Source organism: Oncorhynchus mykiss, chromosome 28 (assembly GCF_013265735.2).
Source record: "Oncorhynchus mykiss isolate Arlee chromosome 28, USDA_OmykA_1.1, whole genome shotgun sequence".
In the NCBI taxonomy this organism is placed as follows: domain Eukaryota; kingdom Metazoa; phylum Chordata; class Actinopteri; order Salmoniformes; family Salmonidae; genus Oncorhynchus; species Oncorhynchus mykiss.
Window position 1 is genome coordinate 18,215,158 of NC_048592.1, and position 13,655 is coordinate 18,228,812.

Consider the following 13,655-nt stretch of genomic DNA (forward strand, 5'->3'; position numbering starts at 1 on the left):
GGCAGAAATAATAGCGCCCTCTGGCTGACCTTGGGACTGGGTCTCTGTAGGCAGGCAGCTGATGGCATTAAAAGGCTTTCTTCATTAGCTGTGATAGCAGTTGATAAAAGGCTGCTATTTAGCCGTAAGCAGCAGATTTGTGATATATAGGCAGTAGGGCTTACTTTCTTCATTCTTGACTAGGAGTTCATAAAAGACACCGGGGACTTCCAAGCCGAGAATTACGAAAGTACTGTCAAGTAAGGGTTAGTCGAAAATCTGCTTCTTAGGCTATGGCTAAATAGCAGCCTGTTATAAACGGTTATCATGGCTAAAGATGAAAGACGTTTGACTTTAGTCCCATCAGCTAGTAGGCAGACAGGAGGCAAAGGATAAGGTGCAAAAAGTGTGGGTTTTATTAACAAAATGGTAGAAGTGGTAGCAGAGGTAGACCTACATAATAATGTCCCCAGAAATATGCACAAGCACTTAGCCTAGAAAAACAAACAATGTGGACAGTCATATGCTTTCCCCTTACAAAATCAATATAGGCCTACTAAATTAGGATTTGGTTGGTACAGGCTATGGGCACTGTCAAGACAAAATGCAGCCTAACCACATACAGATATTCTCCCCTTCAGAGCATACAGATCACTGGTAAAGCCCGGTAGAAATACCTTGAGCCCAATCCCTGTGCAAAACCATTGCATCAACAAGCAGGGGTGCTGCACATAACAAATTAACTGGTTGAAACCTAATTTACAAGCTGAAGACGACACAAATGTGCAGAAGTAGACTATCATAACACCACATCATATTCACAGGCCTTTTCAATCTAACCTGTATACATTTTTAATATGAGAGATCTCATTAAACAAATAATAAATTGACAAAATGACAGAGCCCTTGGGAAAAAGTGTTGCGTGCTTCTGAATCAAATGAGGGTGTACGCAGAGAGGATGTGTACGAGTGGAGCTCAGTGAAGCAGCAACAACCACGTGACAAACACAAAAATAAATGCACAAACTGAAAGAAAATAATTTCACTGGAGCTACAAAGATAACTGGAAAACTTGTTGGCAATGAAGAGTATTTGGCTGTTGTTGGCTACACTTGTTTAAAAACAGTAGGTTAACTGTTGTTGGCAATGAAGAGTATTTAGCTGTTGTTGGCTACACTTGTTTAAAAACAGTAGGTTAACTATTGTTGGCAATGAAGAGTATTTGGCTGTTGTTGGCTACACTTGTTTAAAAACAGTAGGTTAACTGTTGTTGGCAATGAAGAGTATTTAGCTGTTGTTGGCTACACTTGTTTAAAAACAGTAGGTTAACTGTTGTTGGCAATGAAGAGTATTTAGCTGTTGTTGGCTACACTTGTTTAAAAACAGTAGGTTAACTGTTGTTGGCAATGAAGAGTATTTAGCTGTTGTTGGCTACACTTGTTTAAAAACAGTAGGTTAACTGTTGTTGGCAATGAAGAGTATTGAGCTGTTGTTGGCTACACTTGTTTAAAAACAGTAGGTTAACTGTTGTTGGCAATGAAGAGTATTGAGCAGGTAGGCTATGCTAACCTGGACTTTGGGGAAGGCGTAACATAGTAAACATAAATGCTGGACACTCCAATTAGTATATTTTACGAATTGCAATTCGTACAATATGTTACGAATTCGCTAAACTTGTATATACGTCACAAATTCCAATTTCCTGTGGCTAAAGTTAGCTTAGTGGCTTACGCTAGCTAGGGTTAAGGTTAGGTTAAATGGTTAAGCAAGGGTTAGCTAACATGCTAAGTTGTTGCAAAGTGGCTAAAAAGTAGTTGCAAAATTTCTAATGACCTAAAATTGTAAAATTGTCTGATGAGATTCGAACACGCAACCTTGGTTTTTGCATTAAGTCACCTTCTGTCTTATGTAACCGTACCAAACATAACCATATCATGTAACCATACCAAACATAACATATCATACTAATTTGTGTGTCACGGATTTACATTTACTTTGTTACATCTAATCTAGTAGACCAGGCTGGCTACACATGTTTAAAAAGAGTAGGCTAACTACTGCGGTATGCGCATATCATAACTAGGCTAACTCAAGCGCACATACTGTACAGGAGAGTGTTACTTTGATTTAAGTTGAGCGCAAGTGTGATGCCTATAGTGACAACATTGCCTACTGTATATCTGAAACAAAGTCAATGTGATTATTCATGAACCTATAAGGCAGGGAAATAGTTTCCTTCTTAGAGGACAAATTATTCTATTATAATCTATTCAGTGTGGTTACTAGCGTCTGCTCGTCTGAGGAAGCGGGACACGATGCTGTTGATCTTGGTCTTCTGGACGAGGCTGTCGACGTTCCGCAGTTTGTCCACCTCGTGGTAGAAGTTCAGAGCTCCGTGAGCATCATAGGCCCTCAGGTAACGCTTGAAGAAGTCCAGGTTAGTGGGACTTCTCATCACCTCCTCTAAAAACCTTGGTCTCATGGAGGGTTTTTCGGCAAAGCTGTGGTCCTTGTCCTTCATCAGGTGGAATGACTTCTTAGGACTGGATGTCACCACTGGCTTCTTTGTCTCCTCTGAAGGACACATTTTATTGTTATGTTTCATTGACTTATTAATCATTGAAGCTGATAGGAAAAGTTTGAATGTAATTTGTATCGTACCTTGTACTGGCTTCCAGTCATAGTAGAGTCTGTGAGTTTTACTGATTGCCTCCACAGCCACCTTGGGGTACTTCTCAGCCAGGGTTTCAAACGGAAGGTCATAAAGATCTGAGACATGAGGAGAAAAAGACATGCCTCTATTTTACACCAAATGGTGAGAGGAGGACAACTCTTGTCCGTAGAGTTCAGTACTTATTCTACAACCATTTAGTTCTTACTGGTCTTTCTGTAGTGCAGGTGAACAGAGCCTCCTGTCCTGACGTCCTCTAGGGGCAGCAGGGCCCAGGTCTCCTCAGTGAGAGGCTCAGCGCAGGCCTGACAGAGAGCCAGAGCCTCCCTCATCCTCCTCACTTGCTGCTCTGGCGCAGTGGGAGCACTGGAGGGCGCTGTAGCTCTACGACTCACTTTCCCCTTGACCTCATTCTGAGTGAACTGAGAGAGAAAACGATGGAGCGAGGAGTAAAACTACAGTTCCACTATCCTAATAATCAGATTAGAAATTAGTTGGTTACCAGATAGAAGAGAATGACTTTGTCTTCTTCATCCAGAAATGCATTGTAGGTGGGACCCAGAATCTGCTCAAATGGAAAGAGGGAAAACTTTGTACTGAGACACTGAATACATGACTTTGTAATCAAGGAATGAGAAGAAGTATAAATAATAAACCGACTTTCCATGTTCTCACTTTGATGTCCACCACATACTGCAGTCAAAAAAGGTTTAACACCCACCTGGCATAGTTCCTGCTTGGCCGTGTAGATCCAGGGCATCACATTGCCAGAGGGGAGGAGATTTATGAGGTGGCAGACGGTGGATTTGGTCAGGTAGGTGGTGCACCACTCACCCTCAGGGCGACTAACACACTGCCACGCATCACTCAAGTACACAGCAATGATCTTTCTAGCCAGCACCTGTCTCAGAGCCTTGGAGGGGCCATCCTCCATCTTGAGCAGGAGGTTGAGGAAGCCATCCAGCTCCTGCCACAGTCCCAGGTGGTGCAGCATGACCCTCTGGCCACTGACCCTCAGGAAATTCTCATAGGGACCCCCAGCAAGAGCATCAGCGGACAGGGCCAGGGAGAGGTGCTCATCATAGTGTGGTGTTCCCCAGACCGGTCTGGAAGGAGGATCGGGAGTAGAGGTGACAGGGGTGGTGGTGATGGAGGGAAGGTGGCAGATGGGGGTCTCCATACAGGCATGAGGGGGGATGATGGGGTCAGTGCTGCTGCTGTCCAGATTGGACAGGCTCTTGGAGGGGAGTATGGGCACGCCAGTTCTGGGCCCAAGACTAGCAGAGCTCACCTTTCTGAGGAGTGGAGTACTGGTACTTCTCTTTGAGCTCCCACTTCCTCCTCTCTTGCTTCTGCCCTCCCTTTTGCCATTGCCCCCATGTGTCTTGTCCCCACTGACCACAATCTCCTCCCCATGCCTGCTCATGAGGTGCACAATATTGGTACACTCTCCCTGGTCTCCGTCCCCGGCCATGGGCAACCACTGCTGCATGGCCGGCCCATCGGGCATCCCTGCTGCCCCAACCCTAAGTCCTGTCCCAGGCCTCTGATGGGCCCTCCACAGCAGCCTCTTCCTGACTTTGGAGCAGTAGGTCCGGGTCACTGTAGGGCCCTCTGATGGTGGCGAGCCCAGACTCCACCCCAGTGGGTCAAGCAGAGCCGGGATCTCTACCAGGGTGAGGTTAGAGGCAATGTCCTCGTACTCTTTGACGATGGAGGCACACTCTTTCAGTTTGGTGATGGAGAGCTTACAGGAGCAGAGGTACTGGGGCAGCCAGTAGGACTGAAGACGGCATAAGGCTTTGGACCTCATCTCATACAGAATCTGATCCATCCCACCAGGTTCACTCCCTGAGAAGATCTTCAACAAACCCTCTGAGGAGAACCATGGTGTCAAAAGAGGTATCATGGTGGTTAACAGTGTGTCATGGTGGTACACATGGTGACATGACATGGCATAATGGTGCTTACATAAACTATGTACAGTATAGTATCTATGTTTACTTTGTTGGTATACATTCCATAAGCCTACTATAATATCGCCATACATATGTAGCAGTGTGGTGTCAATCAATCATCAATCAATTTGTATGTATTCAGTCCATTTAACAACAATATGTCACAAAGTGCTATATACAGCTGAAGTCGGAAGTTTACATACACTTAGTTTGGAGTCATTAAAATGCGTTTTTCAACCACTCCACAAATTTCTTGTTAACAAACTATAGTTTTGGCAAGTTGGTTAGGACATCTACTTTGTGCATGACACAAGTCATTTTCCAACAATTGTTTACAGACAGATTATTTCACTTAATTCACTGTATCACAATTCCAGTGGGTCAGAAGTTTACTTACACAAAGTTGACTGTGCCTCTAAACAGCGTGGGAAATTCCAGCAAATTATGTCATGGCTTTAGAAGCTTCTGATAGGCTAATTGACATCATTTGAGTCATTTTGAATTGCAGGTGCACCTGTGGCTGTATTTAAGACCTACCTTCCAACTCAGTGTTTCTTTGCTTGACATCATGGGAAAATGAAAAGAAATCAATCAGAAAAAATTGTAGACCTCCACAAGTCTGGTTCATTCTTGGGAGCAATTTCCAAACGCCTGAAGGTACCACATTTATCTGTACAAACAATAGTATAAACACCAGGGGACCACACAGCTGTCATACCGCTCAGGAAGAAGACTCGTCTCATAGAGATGAAGTGTGAAAAGTGCGAAAAGTGCACATCAATCCCAGAACAACAGCAAAGGACCTTGTGAAGATGCTGAAGGAAACCGGTACAAAAGTATCTATATCCACAGTTAAACGAGTCCTATATCCACATAACCTGAAAGGCCGCTCAGCAAAGAAGAAGCCACTGCTCCATAACCATCATAAAAAAGCCAGACTACGGTTTGCAACTGCACATGGGGACAAAGATCGTACATTTAGGAGACATGTCCTCTGACCTGATGAAACAAAAATAGAACTGTTTGGCCATAATGACCATCTTTATGTTTGGAGGAAAAAGGGGGAGGCTTGCAAGCCGAAGAACACCATCCCAACCGTGAAGCACGGGGGATGGCAGAATCATGTTGCGGGGGTGCTTTGCTGCAGGAGGGACTGGTGCACTTCACAAAATAGATGGCATCATGAGGTAGGAAAATTGTGGATATATTGAAGCAACATCTCAAGACCTGTCAGTGGAGTGAGTTAAGGCTTGGTCGCAAATGGGTCTTCCAAATGGACAATGACCCCAAGCATACTTCCAAAGTTCTGGCAAATTGGCTTAAGGAAAACAAAGTCAAGGTATTGGAGTGGCCATCAGAAAGCCCTGACCTCAATCCTATAGAAAATTTGTGGGCAGAACTGAAAAATTGTGTGTGAGCAAGGAGGCCTACAAACCTTATTCAGTTACACCAGCTCTGTCAGGAGGAATGGGCCAAAATTCACCCAACTTATTGGTGGAAGCTTGTGGAAGGCTACCCAAAACGTTTGACCCAAGTGAAACAATTTAAAGGCAATGCTACCAAATACTAATTCATGTAAACTTCTGACCCACTGGGAATGTGATGAAAGAAATAAAACCTGAAATAAATAATTATATTATTCTGACATTTCACATTCTTAAAATAAAGTGTTGATCCTAACTGACTTAAGACAGGTAATTTTTACTAGGATTAAATGTCTGGAATTGTGAAAAACTGTGTTTAAATGTATTTGGCTAGGGTGCATATCAACTTCTGACTTTAACTGTACATAAACTGTAGGCTAACCCCTATGTGTCCCAAATGGCACCCTAATCCCTATAGTGTTCTACTTTTGGCAAGTGCTCATAGGGCTCTGGTCAAAAGTCATATACAGTAAAGGGAATAGGGTGATATTTTGAACAAAGGCCCTCCTGTGTTACCAGAGGGGATGCGACAGGTGGTCATGATGCTGGAGCCCTCAGTGAGGTGGACAGCTTTGATGACAGTAAGCAGGGCCTGGTAGCGGTTCCTCTGGCTCCCATCCTGCTGCCAGTGTATCTGCAGGAGACGCTCCACTTTCACAAAGAACGTCACCAACTCCTCTCCTTCAGGTACACAAGAAGCACACACACACACACACTGAGGACGGAGGAGTAACATTTTTTGAGGGCGGAGACTAATCGATTGTAGGGGGGATTTTGGGGCCAACCCAGATAACCAAGCTCGACGACGACCAGATGTCATATCCTCACACATATTTGCTTACAATAATATGAGTAACCTGATTAATTGGTCACAACTTAAAATGGTACACTCTAAAGTATACAAGTTGTTTTTCAGCTTTATCTGTGCCTCAGATCACACAGGGAACAGAATTCTCAGAGGGTTAACTCATGACAATCCAATCTTAAACTGTCTGAACATCTCTCGCTCTGTACCCAAAGTAGCAAATGTCTCACTGTTCTCATTGTTCAATTGAAAGTTGTAACAGTTTCATATCAGTCAACATATGTACTGATGCATATACATAACTCAGAATGACTATATAATCTTGAGACTCAGAAGAATAATTTTAATTTGCGCCATTTGCCTTTTAGCCATGCTTTACCATCATACTATTGGTCTTACCTGTACCCTGAAAGCTCTGTATTAAAATGTTTACTTTTATCGGATCCTGGAACTCAAGTTTCCCCTTTAACCTTTTCAAAGTCAACTTGCTACTGCAAAATGTAGTCTACAACTCACACAAAACCAAATGCCACACTTTGTGGTTGAAACAAACAAGGACCACTGATTACATAACTTACATTTCAGTAACTTTCTATCTCCGGAGTATTAGAAATTAAAATTCTCATTTTCAAAGCCATAAAATATATTTAAGTAGTTTCTTAAATCTAAATAATCTCAGAGACAATAAAAAGACATACCACGAGTGCCTTTGACAAAAGAACAGAAGCGCCTCATCCCTCTCACACTGCCCAGGCATCTCTTCAGCAGCCACTGGTCTGCAAATGTCCACTTCAGCACCTCTGCGAAGGGAATAGCACAATGGACAGATGAGAAGAATACTAGAATAGAACAGAATTACATAGCATCCTGGCCCTCCCTTCTCCCTCCCTCTCATATACACACTGGTCACAACACATGCTCTCATCAATACCTTGACTATGCCTATATATTATCTCAATGCTTCAAATGGTTTGCTAATACTTAATACAGCCTGGCCTACTATTACAGGGTGTACCATTGTCTAATGCTTTATTGACCGCTGTATAGTCTTTCTCTGGATGGAAACGAATATTAAAGAGTATTTAACTCCATCATCCCTGTATTGATTATGCCTAACATTCTCTTAACCAGAAAAAAAAGCACACTCTTGCACAACAATCAATCGATCTACCGATCTACTTCAAACACTGAAATTGCTGTTTGATGTATTTAAGTCTTGACCTTTAGCTTGGCATGACGAAAACTGCAGGAACTCTGTACACAAGGAATAGTAGTTATACAGCTCTGTCTGTTTGAAGTAAACGAACCGATGCACGCTCAGCCATACAAGGAATCCGCCTCTTCTCACATCCTACAATGTCAATGAATGACAAGCTAGTAAGTAGCAATTTGACTTATCAGCTTGAATGTGGTAATCTTGTTGAAGATTTGATTGTTTTGTGTACCAAAATTTGTGTGAATAATTCATTAACTTTTGTAATATGGCTTGGTTACCTGGATGCGTGGAATTTCAGGACAAAGGTACCACTTGTTTTCGGATAGAACACATAACGGAGTCTGACCAAACACCTAGGCCAAGATAAATATTACAGAAATTAGTGTATCCAAGATATAAAGGATCTACACAAGTGTTGATTAACAAGAAATCCGTACATACTGGCAAATTCAGAAATGTATTGAAGAAATCCACAAAAACGTCATCCTTGAAAAAGTCTGCAAGCGCTTTATCACATTGTCCTCCTAGAAATAGACCATAGACAAAAGTCTGTTTTCTTAATTAATAAAATGTTCATAAATTATGAACTTGAATTTGAAATTCAAATGTTGTTTCCGATCCAAATGAGCATGCATAGAGTAAAACCATACATCAGTCATAGCCAACTACCTGTCCTTGGTGTCATTTGAGTTGTGTACCCTCGCATCTTAAACTTCCAAAAGACATCCCTTTTGTCTGATCAATGGCGTTCTGGTAAAATTATGTAGTTGTCTATATATAGATGACAACAGGCTTATAGAGGGACACCATGACTGTTTTTTTAAAGTCTTGCATTCTTGAAGTGATGTCATAGATGTCTAAAGTTCCAAATGTATCATTGTTGGGTAAAATTGGAATGTCTTGTCTTGACACTAACTCACACTTTGTACTCACCTTCCACTCTCTCTCTTCTCATGGAAAACCAATACCTCAATGCCAAAGAATATTATGTAGCTTGTCCTGCTACTCTACAGTGAACAGGATATGATATATCATATATGATATACTGTATACCACAGGAGGCGGGTGGCCCCTTAATTAGGGAGGAGGGGCTCGTGGTAATGTTTGGAGCGGAATTAGTGGAAGGATATTAACAAAATCAAACACTTGGTTTCCATGTGTTTGATGCCATTCCATTCGCTCTGTTCCAGCCATTATTATGAGCTGTTCTCCCTTCAGCAGCTTCCTGTGATATATACCATTATATATGGTACCCTTTCTCTAATCCCCATCATTATTATTATTTATTCTAATAATTATAATCGTTTTTACTGTTATTGTTGTCATTATCTCACGTCACTTCAGCAACGGTGGCTTTGTCATTCATGCTAATAAAGCTTATCTCAATCTAAATCTGAATCTGATATGGGCTACTCCCGAACAATACTGTACATAAATGAACATCCTGTACGGATGTGCGGAACTCTGGTTTGATCAATTTTCCAGAAACGATAAATGTGTACCTACAAATATTAATGTGAATTATTTCTATAACAGACCAAGGTTCTTCATCAAGTGTATTATTTTCTACGAGGAATAACTAGTTACACAATATGTAATTGGTATTCAATTGTATGAAAATATAGGCCTTGACTTCTAGTTTATGAGTACATCAATAGACAATAGACATTTTTTTAACACGGGGCGGCGTTTGGAATATAGCTACCGCCAGCCAGCGTATCTTTTATGATGAGAGGCTTTTTGACTGCGTTTTATTTTCCCTGAGATGGAATTTAGTGCTATGTTTTTTAAATTGTACCCATTAAATCTCGATTGCCTTTAAATATGCATATATTTACAGACATTTTAGTTATTACTGTAACCTAAAGTTAAAGCTTCCTGGTCTTTGTAATGGTGTAGGAAGGGCAGTCAGTCTACTTCTAGATACATTGGGTATTAGACACAATGGGTTCCGTACTTGATACATTGTAGCGGTCTCACAAAATGTCACGCAATGCTTTTTAACTATACAAGAGGGCGTTGCGTCCCGAACCCCGTCCAATGATCGAGCCTCGTGTGCTTCAATCACCTTGGATTACACACATGTTTTTTTCTCTGACCAATCATAGACGCCGAGCTACAGCTCTCACGTTATAAATTAAACTGAAACATGAGTTAGAGCCGAGAGAATGAGAGAACAACTATCGGGAAAATTTTCAACATTACATTGGACCTGCCAGTCCTTTCGTTTTTATATCTGTTTTCTCGTTTTTACAGGTAATTAACTCCCTCTTTCCTTATGATAAACTGTCTACCCTTATTTGACCTATTGTAGCCTAGTTATTTCCGCGTTCCAGATAAGTAGAAGGCACCTTTTTGTTTTGTTTCCAATTGGGACACTTTGTCCTTTCATTGGAAATGGTTGTCTTTAGTCAGATTTAGTGAAGTTTGTGGTGTCTTTGCTGATTTATTGACTTCCTCTCTATAATGTAGTGTTCGGTTAATTGTGCTGTAAATTGATGTAGGAAGTGTCTGATGCAATAGCGTCGCCATGACTCCAGTGTGTGTGTGTGGTGTGGTGGTGGTGGTGGGGGGGGGGGGGTGTATTCTGGGAATGACGCAAAGGTACGTTGTGGTGTTGTTGATAGTCGTAAAGGAGGATGATGATGATAAAATGTTGTTGGGAAATGGGATTATTAGTTAGGGTAACATGGATTCTGTTGGTCTGTAGCCTACCAATCCAGGAATGGTCATCTTATTAACACGCTGTGATCAATATGGCAGAATTTTATTTTTGTCAGATTTGCTCTACTTGAAGTGGCGAAAACCATCTGTTTTGACTCTTGCCATGGATTTCAATGAAATAAAATGCCTAAGATGTGTCTTCGCATTTATTCTTTGATTAGTTCTGGAACAATGAGCAATCTGGTCTCTGAGTTAGCTGTTATGCAACACATCTTCCAATTGTGGTCAACGAGGTGGCGGCTTTGACGTGTAAACTCATCATACCTGTTGACGTTTTTGTATCTCCCTAGGTGTTTTATAACAAATAATATGGCTACGTCCTCCAGCGCAGAACTGAGTAAGGCTGTCAAACAGCAGTACATGGACCTCCCTCAGGGAGACAAAGTCCAAATCATGTATGTCTGGATCGATGGAACCGGAGAGGGACTCCGCTGTAAGACCAGAACGCTGGATTCGGAGCCCAAGTGCATTGAAGGTAAACAATGGTTGTTGGTTGACATTTGACACAAAGTTCCAGGAGATTTATGAGTTTTGTAGCCTAGCCTGCCTAGTTTACGCAAGTCACTCAACAACTAACTCCTTCTTTGCCTTAATTCTGTAGAACTGCCTGAATGGAACTTTGATGGCTCTAGCACCTACCAGTCTGAGGGCTCAAACAGTGATATGTATTTGATTCCTTCTGCAATGTTCAGAGATCCTTTCCGCAAAGACCCCAACAAACTGGTCCTGTGTGAAGTGCTGAAGTACAACCGCAAACCTGCAGGTAACTTCTAAATCTTGGTGTGCATCTGTCTAGCTAAGCTTTTTAAATCTATTTTTACTTCAGTATATAATATAGGTACATTCTTTGCACAGAAACCAACCTTCGTTTGACGTGTAATAAAGTTATGGACATGGTTGAGAACCAGGTCCCTTGGTTTGGCATGGAGCAAGAGTACACCATTTTGGGCACGGATGGACACCCATTTGGCTGGCCCAACAACGGCTTCCCTGGCCCACAAGGTAAAGACTGTTCTTAGTGGTCTTTGACTGACTATGTAAACTTCTTCCTCGGATGCGTTTCTTTGAATGTGACGGTAACTATTCTTGAACCAACCCTGTCCTTATGTGTACAGGTCCCTATTACTGTGGAGTGGGATCTGACAAGGCCTACGGTAGAGATATTGTGGAAGCCCACTACAGAGCCTGCCTGTATGCTGGGGTCATGATCTGTGGAACCAATGCTGAAGTCATGCCTGCACAGGTAAGCACAATTTTACTTGTGTGTATGCATTTATTTTTTTTGCTCGTCTAATGGCTGATCCTATGCAATGAGACTTATGTACGTGAACACTGTTTTTGTCTTTCTAGTGGGAGTTCCAGGTTGGCCCTTGTGAAGGCATCAGCATGGGTGATCACCTTTGGGCAGCTAGGTTCATTCTCCACCGGGTGTGTGAGGACTTTGGTGTGGTGGCCTCATTTGACCCCAAGCCCATCACTGGAAACTGGAACGGCGCTGGATGCCACACCAATTTCAGCACAAAAGAGATGAGGGAAGAGGGTGGTTTGAAGTGAGTACTGGATCATGTGAAGATGTGTTCATACTAGGTTTAATCAGTAGTCGTAATTATTCAATTGCACCCATCTATGCTTTTGGATGTGGAGTAAACCCAGACTTATTAGAATGCTCTTAAGGCAAAGCAGATGGTGTTGACCACCTGTGAGCTTTTCTGTGATGAACTAATCTCGCCTTCTCACTGCTCCAGGGCCATTGAGGAGTCCATTGAAAGGCTGGGGAAGAGGCATAGCTACCACATCCGTGCCTATGACCCTAAAGGGGGACTTGACAATGCCCGTCGCCTTACCGGCCACCATGAAACCTCCAACATCCACGAGTTCTCTGCCGGTGTGGCCAACCGCGGTGCCAGCATCCGCATCCCTCGCACTGTGGGCCAGGAGAAGAAGGGCTACTTCGAGGACCGCCGCCCATCTGCCAACTGTGACCCGTACGCCGTGACTGAGGCTATAATCCGCACCTGTTTGCTTAGTGAGGAAGGAGATGAACCTGTGAACTACTAGATCTAACTAGAGCCACACCTCTGGACTGAATCCCCTTCGCCACCACCCTTCTCCATTCTCATTTTCTAAATGGCTGAAAAGTTGAACTAGTACTGTATTTGTTGTAATTTTTCACTGAAATTATTCTAACCTTCTAAATGGCTTAAAGTTGGCTGGTCAACTTAACATGGAATTAAATCTGTTTAACATAAAAACAAACATTTAATGAAAGATGGTGGCTGACAGGGCATTGTCTTCCCCTTTTGAGTCTTCTAGTGGGGAGTATAACTGTTTTTAAATCCCCATTTGATCTCGCGTTTCCTGCAGTCTGTCGAACTGAAATAAACTAAAGCACATGTGGACACTGACGACTATGGCTGGGCGGCATGTGTAATTGTCTTAATAAAACCTATTTTGCTAGTTTGTGTACTTTATGCACGTTGACCTGGATTTTTTTTTCAACTCTGTACCACTTTTTCAATGTTACTATGTAGGTAGTGTTTTTAAATGTCAACTTTCAGATTTTACACTACTGGATCATGTTGTATGGTACATTCTTCAGACGTGTGGCTCCAAATCCTGTCTTATCCATTTGTGGAGTTCCTGTGAGACTCATGAAGGAGTTTTATCCTTTCTCAACTGATTTCTTGTTCTGGCACATGATTTGGTAAAATCTGAATATGCTGAACTTTTTATTTAAACTTTAATTTTTACCACGACTGACTGTTTCTTGTCTCAACCGGTTTACTAAAGGCCAACATGGCTGCGTTTAAACAGGCAGTCAAATTCTGAAACCATCTTCCCCAACTAACTTTGTATTTTGACTAGTCACATTTAATCT

General features: G+C 42.2%; 2 protein-coding genes across 6 annotated transcripts; one reads left to right on the forward strand and one right to left on the reverse strand.

Annotated features, from left to right (window-relative positions):
* Positions 1-40: 40 nt before the first annotated feature.
* LOC118944819 lies at positions 41-7,688 on the reverse strand. Of its 4 annotated transcripts, none has more exons than XM_036966069.1 (5): positions 7,536-7,688; positions 6,549-6,713; positions 3,153-4,525; positions 2,859-3,072; positions 41-2,748 (listed from the first exon to the last, which is right to left on the reverse strand). In XM_036966069.1, exons 1-5 carry the CDS (start codon positions 7,570-7,572, stop codon positions 2,246-2,248), a joined length of 2,292 nt encoding a protein of 763 aa, XP_036821964.1. In that variant the 5' UTR covers positions 7,573-7,688; the 3' UTR covers positions 41-2,245. The 4 variants fall into 4 exon arrangements, with proteins under 4 accessions (XP_036821964.1, XP_036821962.1, XP_036821965.1 ...); XM_036966070.1 differs by lacking the exon at positions 7,536-7,688 and having other exon boundaries at positions 42-2,748; positions 3,153-3,215; positions 3,372-4,525; positions 6,549-7,427; XM_036966068.1 differs by lacking the exon at positions 7,536-7,688 and having other exon boundaries at positions 43-2,553; positions 2,641-2,748; positions 6,549-7,425.
* A 2,466-nt stretch (positions 7,689-10,154) lies between these two features.
* On the forward strand, positions 10,155-13,233 carry gs04 (glutamine synthetase). 2 transcript variants are annotated; one of them, XM_021588579.2, is made up of 7 exons: positions 10,155-10,309; positions 11,068-11,252; positions 11,379-11,540; positions 11,633-11,779; positions 11,893-12,020; positions 12,128-12,327; positions 12,523-13,190. In XM_021588579.2, exons 2-7 carry the CDS (start codon positions 11,087-11,089, stop codon positions 12,833-12,835), a joined length of 1,116 nt encoding a protein of 371 aa, XP_021444254.2. In that variant the 5' UTR covers positions 10,155-10,309; positions 11,068-11,086; the 3' UTR covers positions 12,836-13,190.
* The last annotated feature ends 422 nt before the right edge of the window (positions 13,234-13,655 follow it).

Coding starts and splice junctions, on each gene's coding strand:
- LOC118944819 (XM_036966067.1), bottom strand. CDS start 6,864: ATGTGTGAGGATATGACATCTGGTCGTCGTCGAGCTTGGTTATCTGGG. Junction 4,526..6,548: donor CACCTGTCGCATCCCCTCTG/GTAACACAGGAG, acceptor GGTTCTCCTCAG/AGGGTTTGTTGAAGATCTTC. Junction 2,749..2,858: donor CCTGCACTACAGAAAGACCA/GTAAGAACTAAA, acceptor CTCATGTCTCAG/ATCTTTATGACCTTCCGTTT.
- gs04 (XM_021588579.2), top strand. CDS start 11,087: ATGGCTACGTCCTCCAGCGCAGAACTGAGTAAGGCTGTCAAACAGCAG. Junction 11,541..11,632: donor GTACAACCGCAAACCTGCAG/GTAACTTCTAAA, acceptor TTCTTTGCACAG/AAACCAACCTTCGTTTGACG. Junction 12,328..12,522: donor AGGGAAGAGGGTGGTTTGAA/GTGAGTACTGGA, acceptor TCACTGCTCCAG/GGCCATTGAGGAGTCCATTG.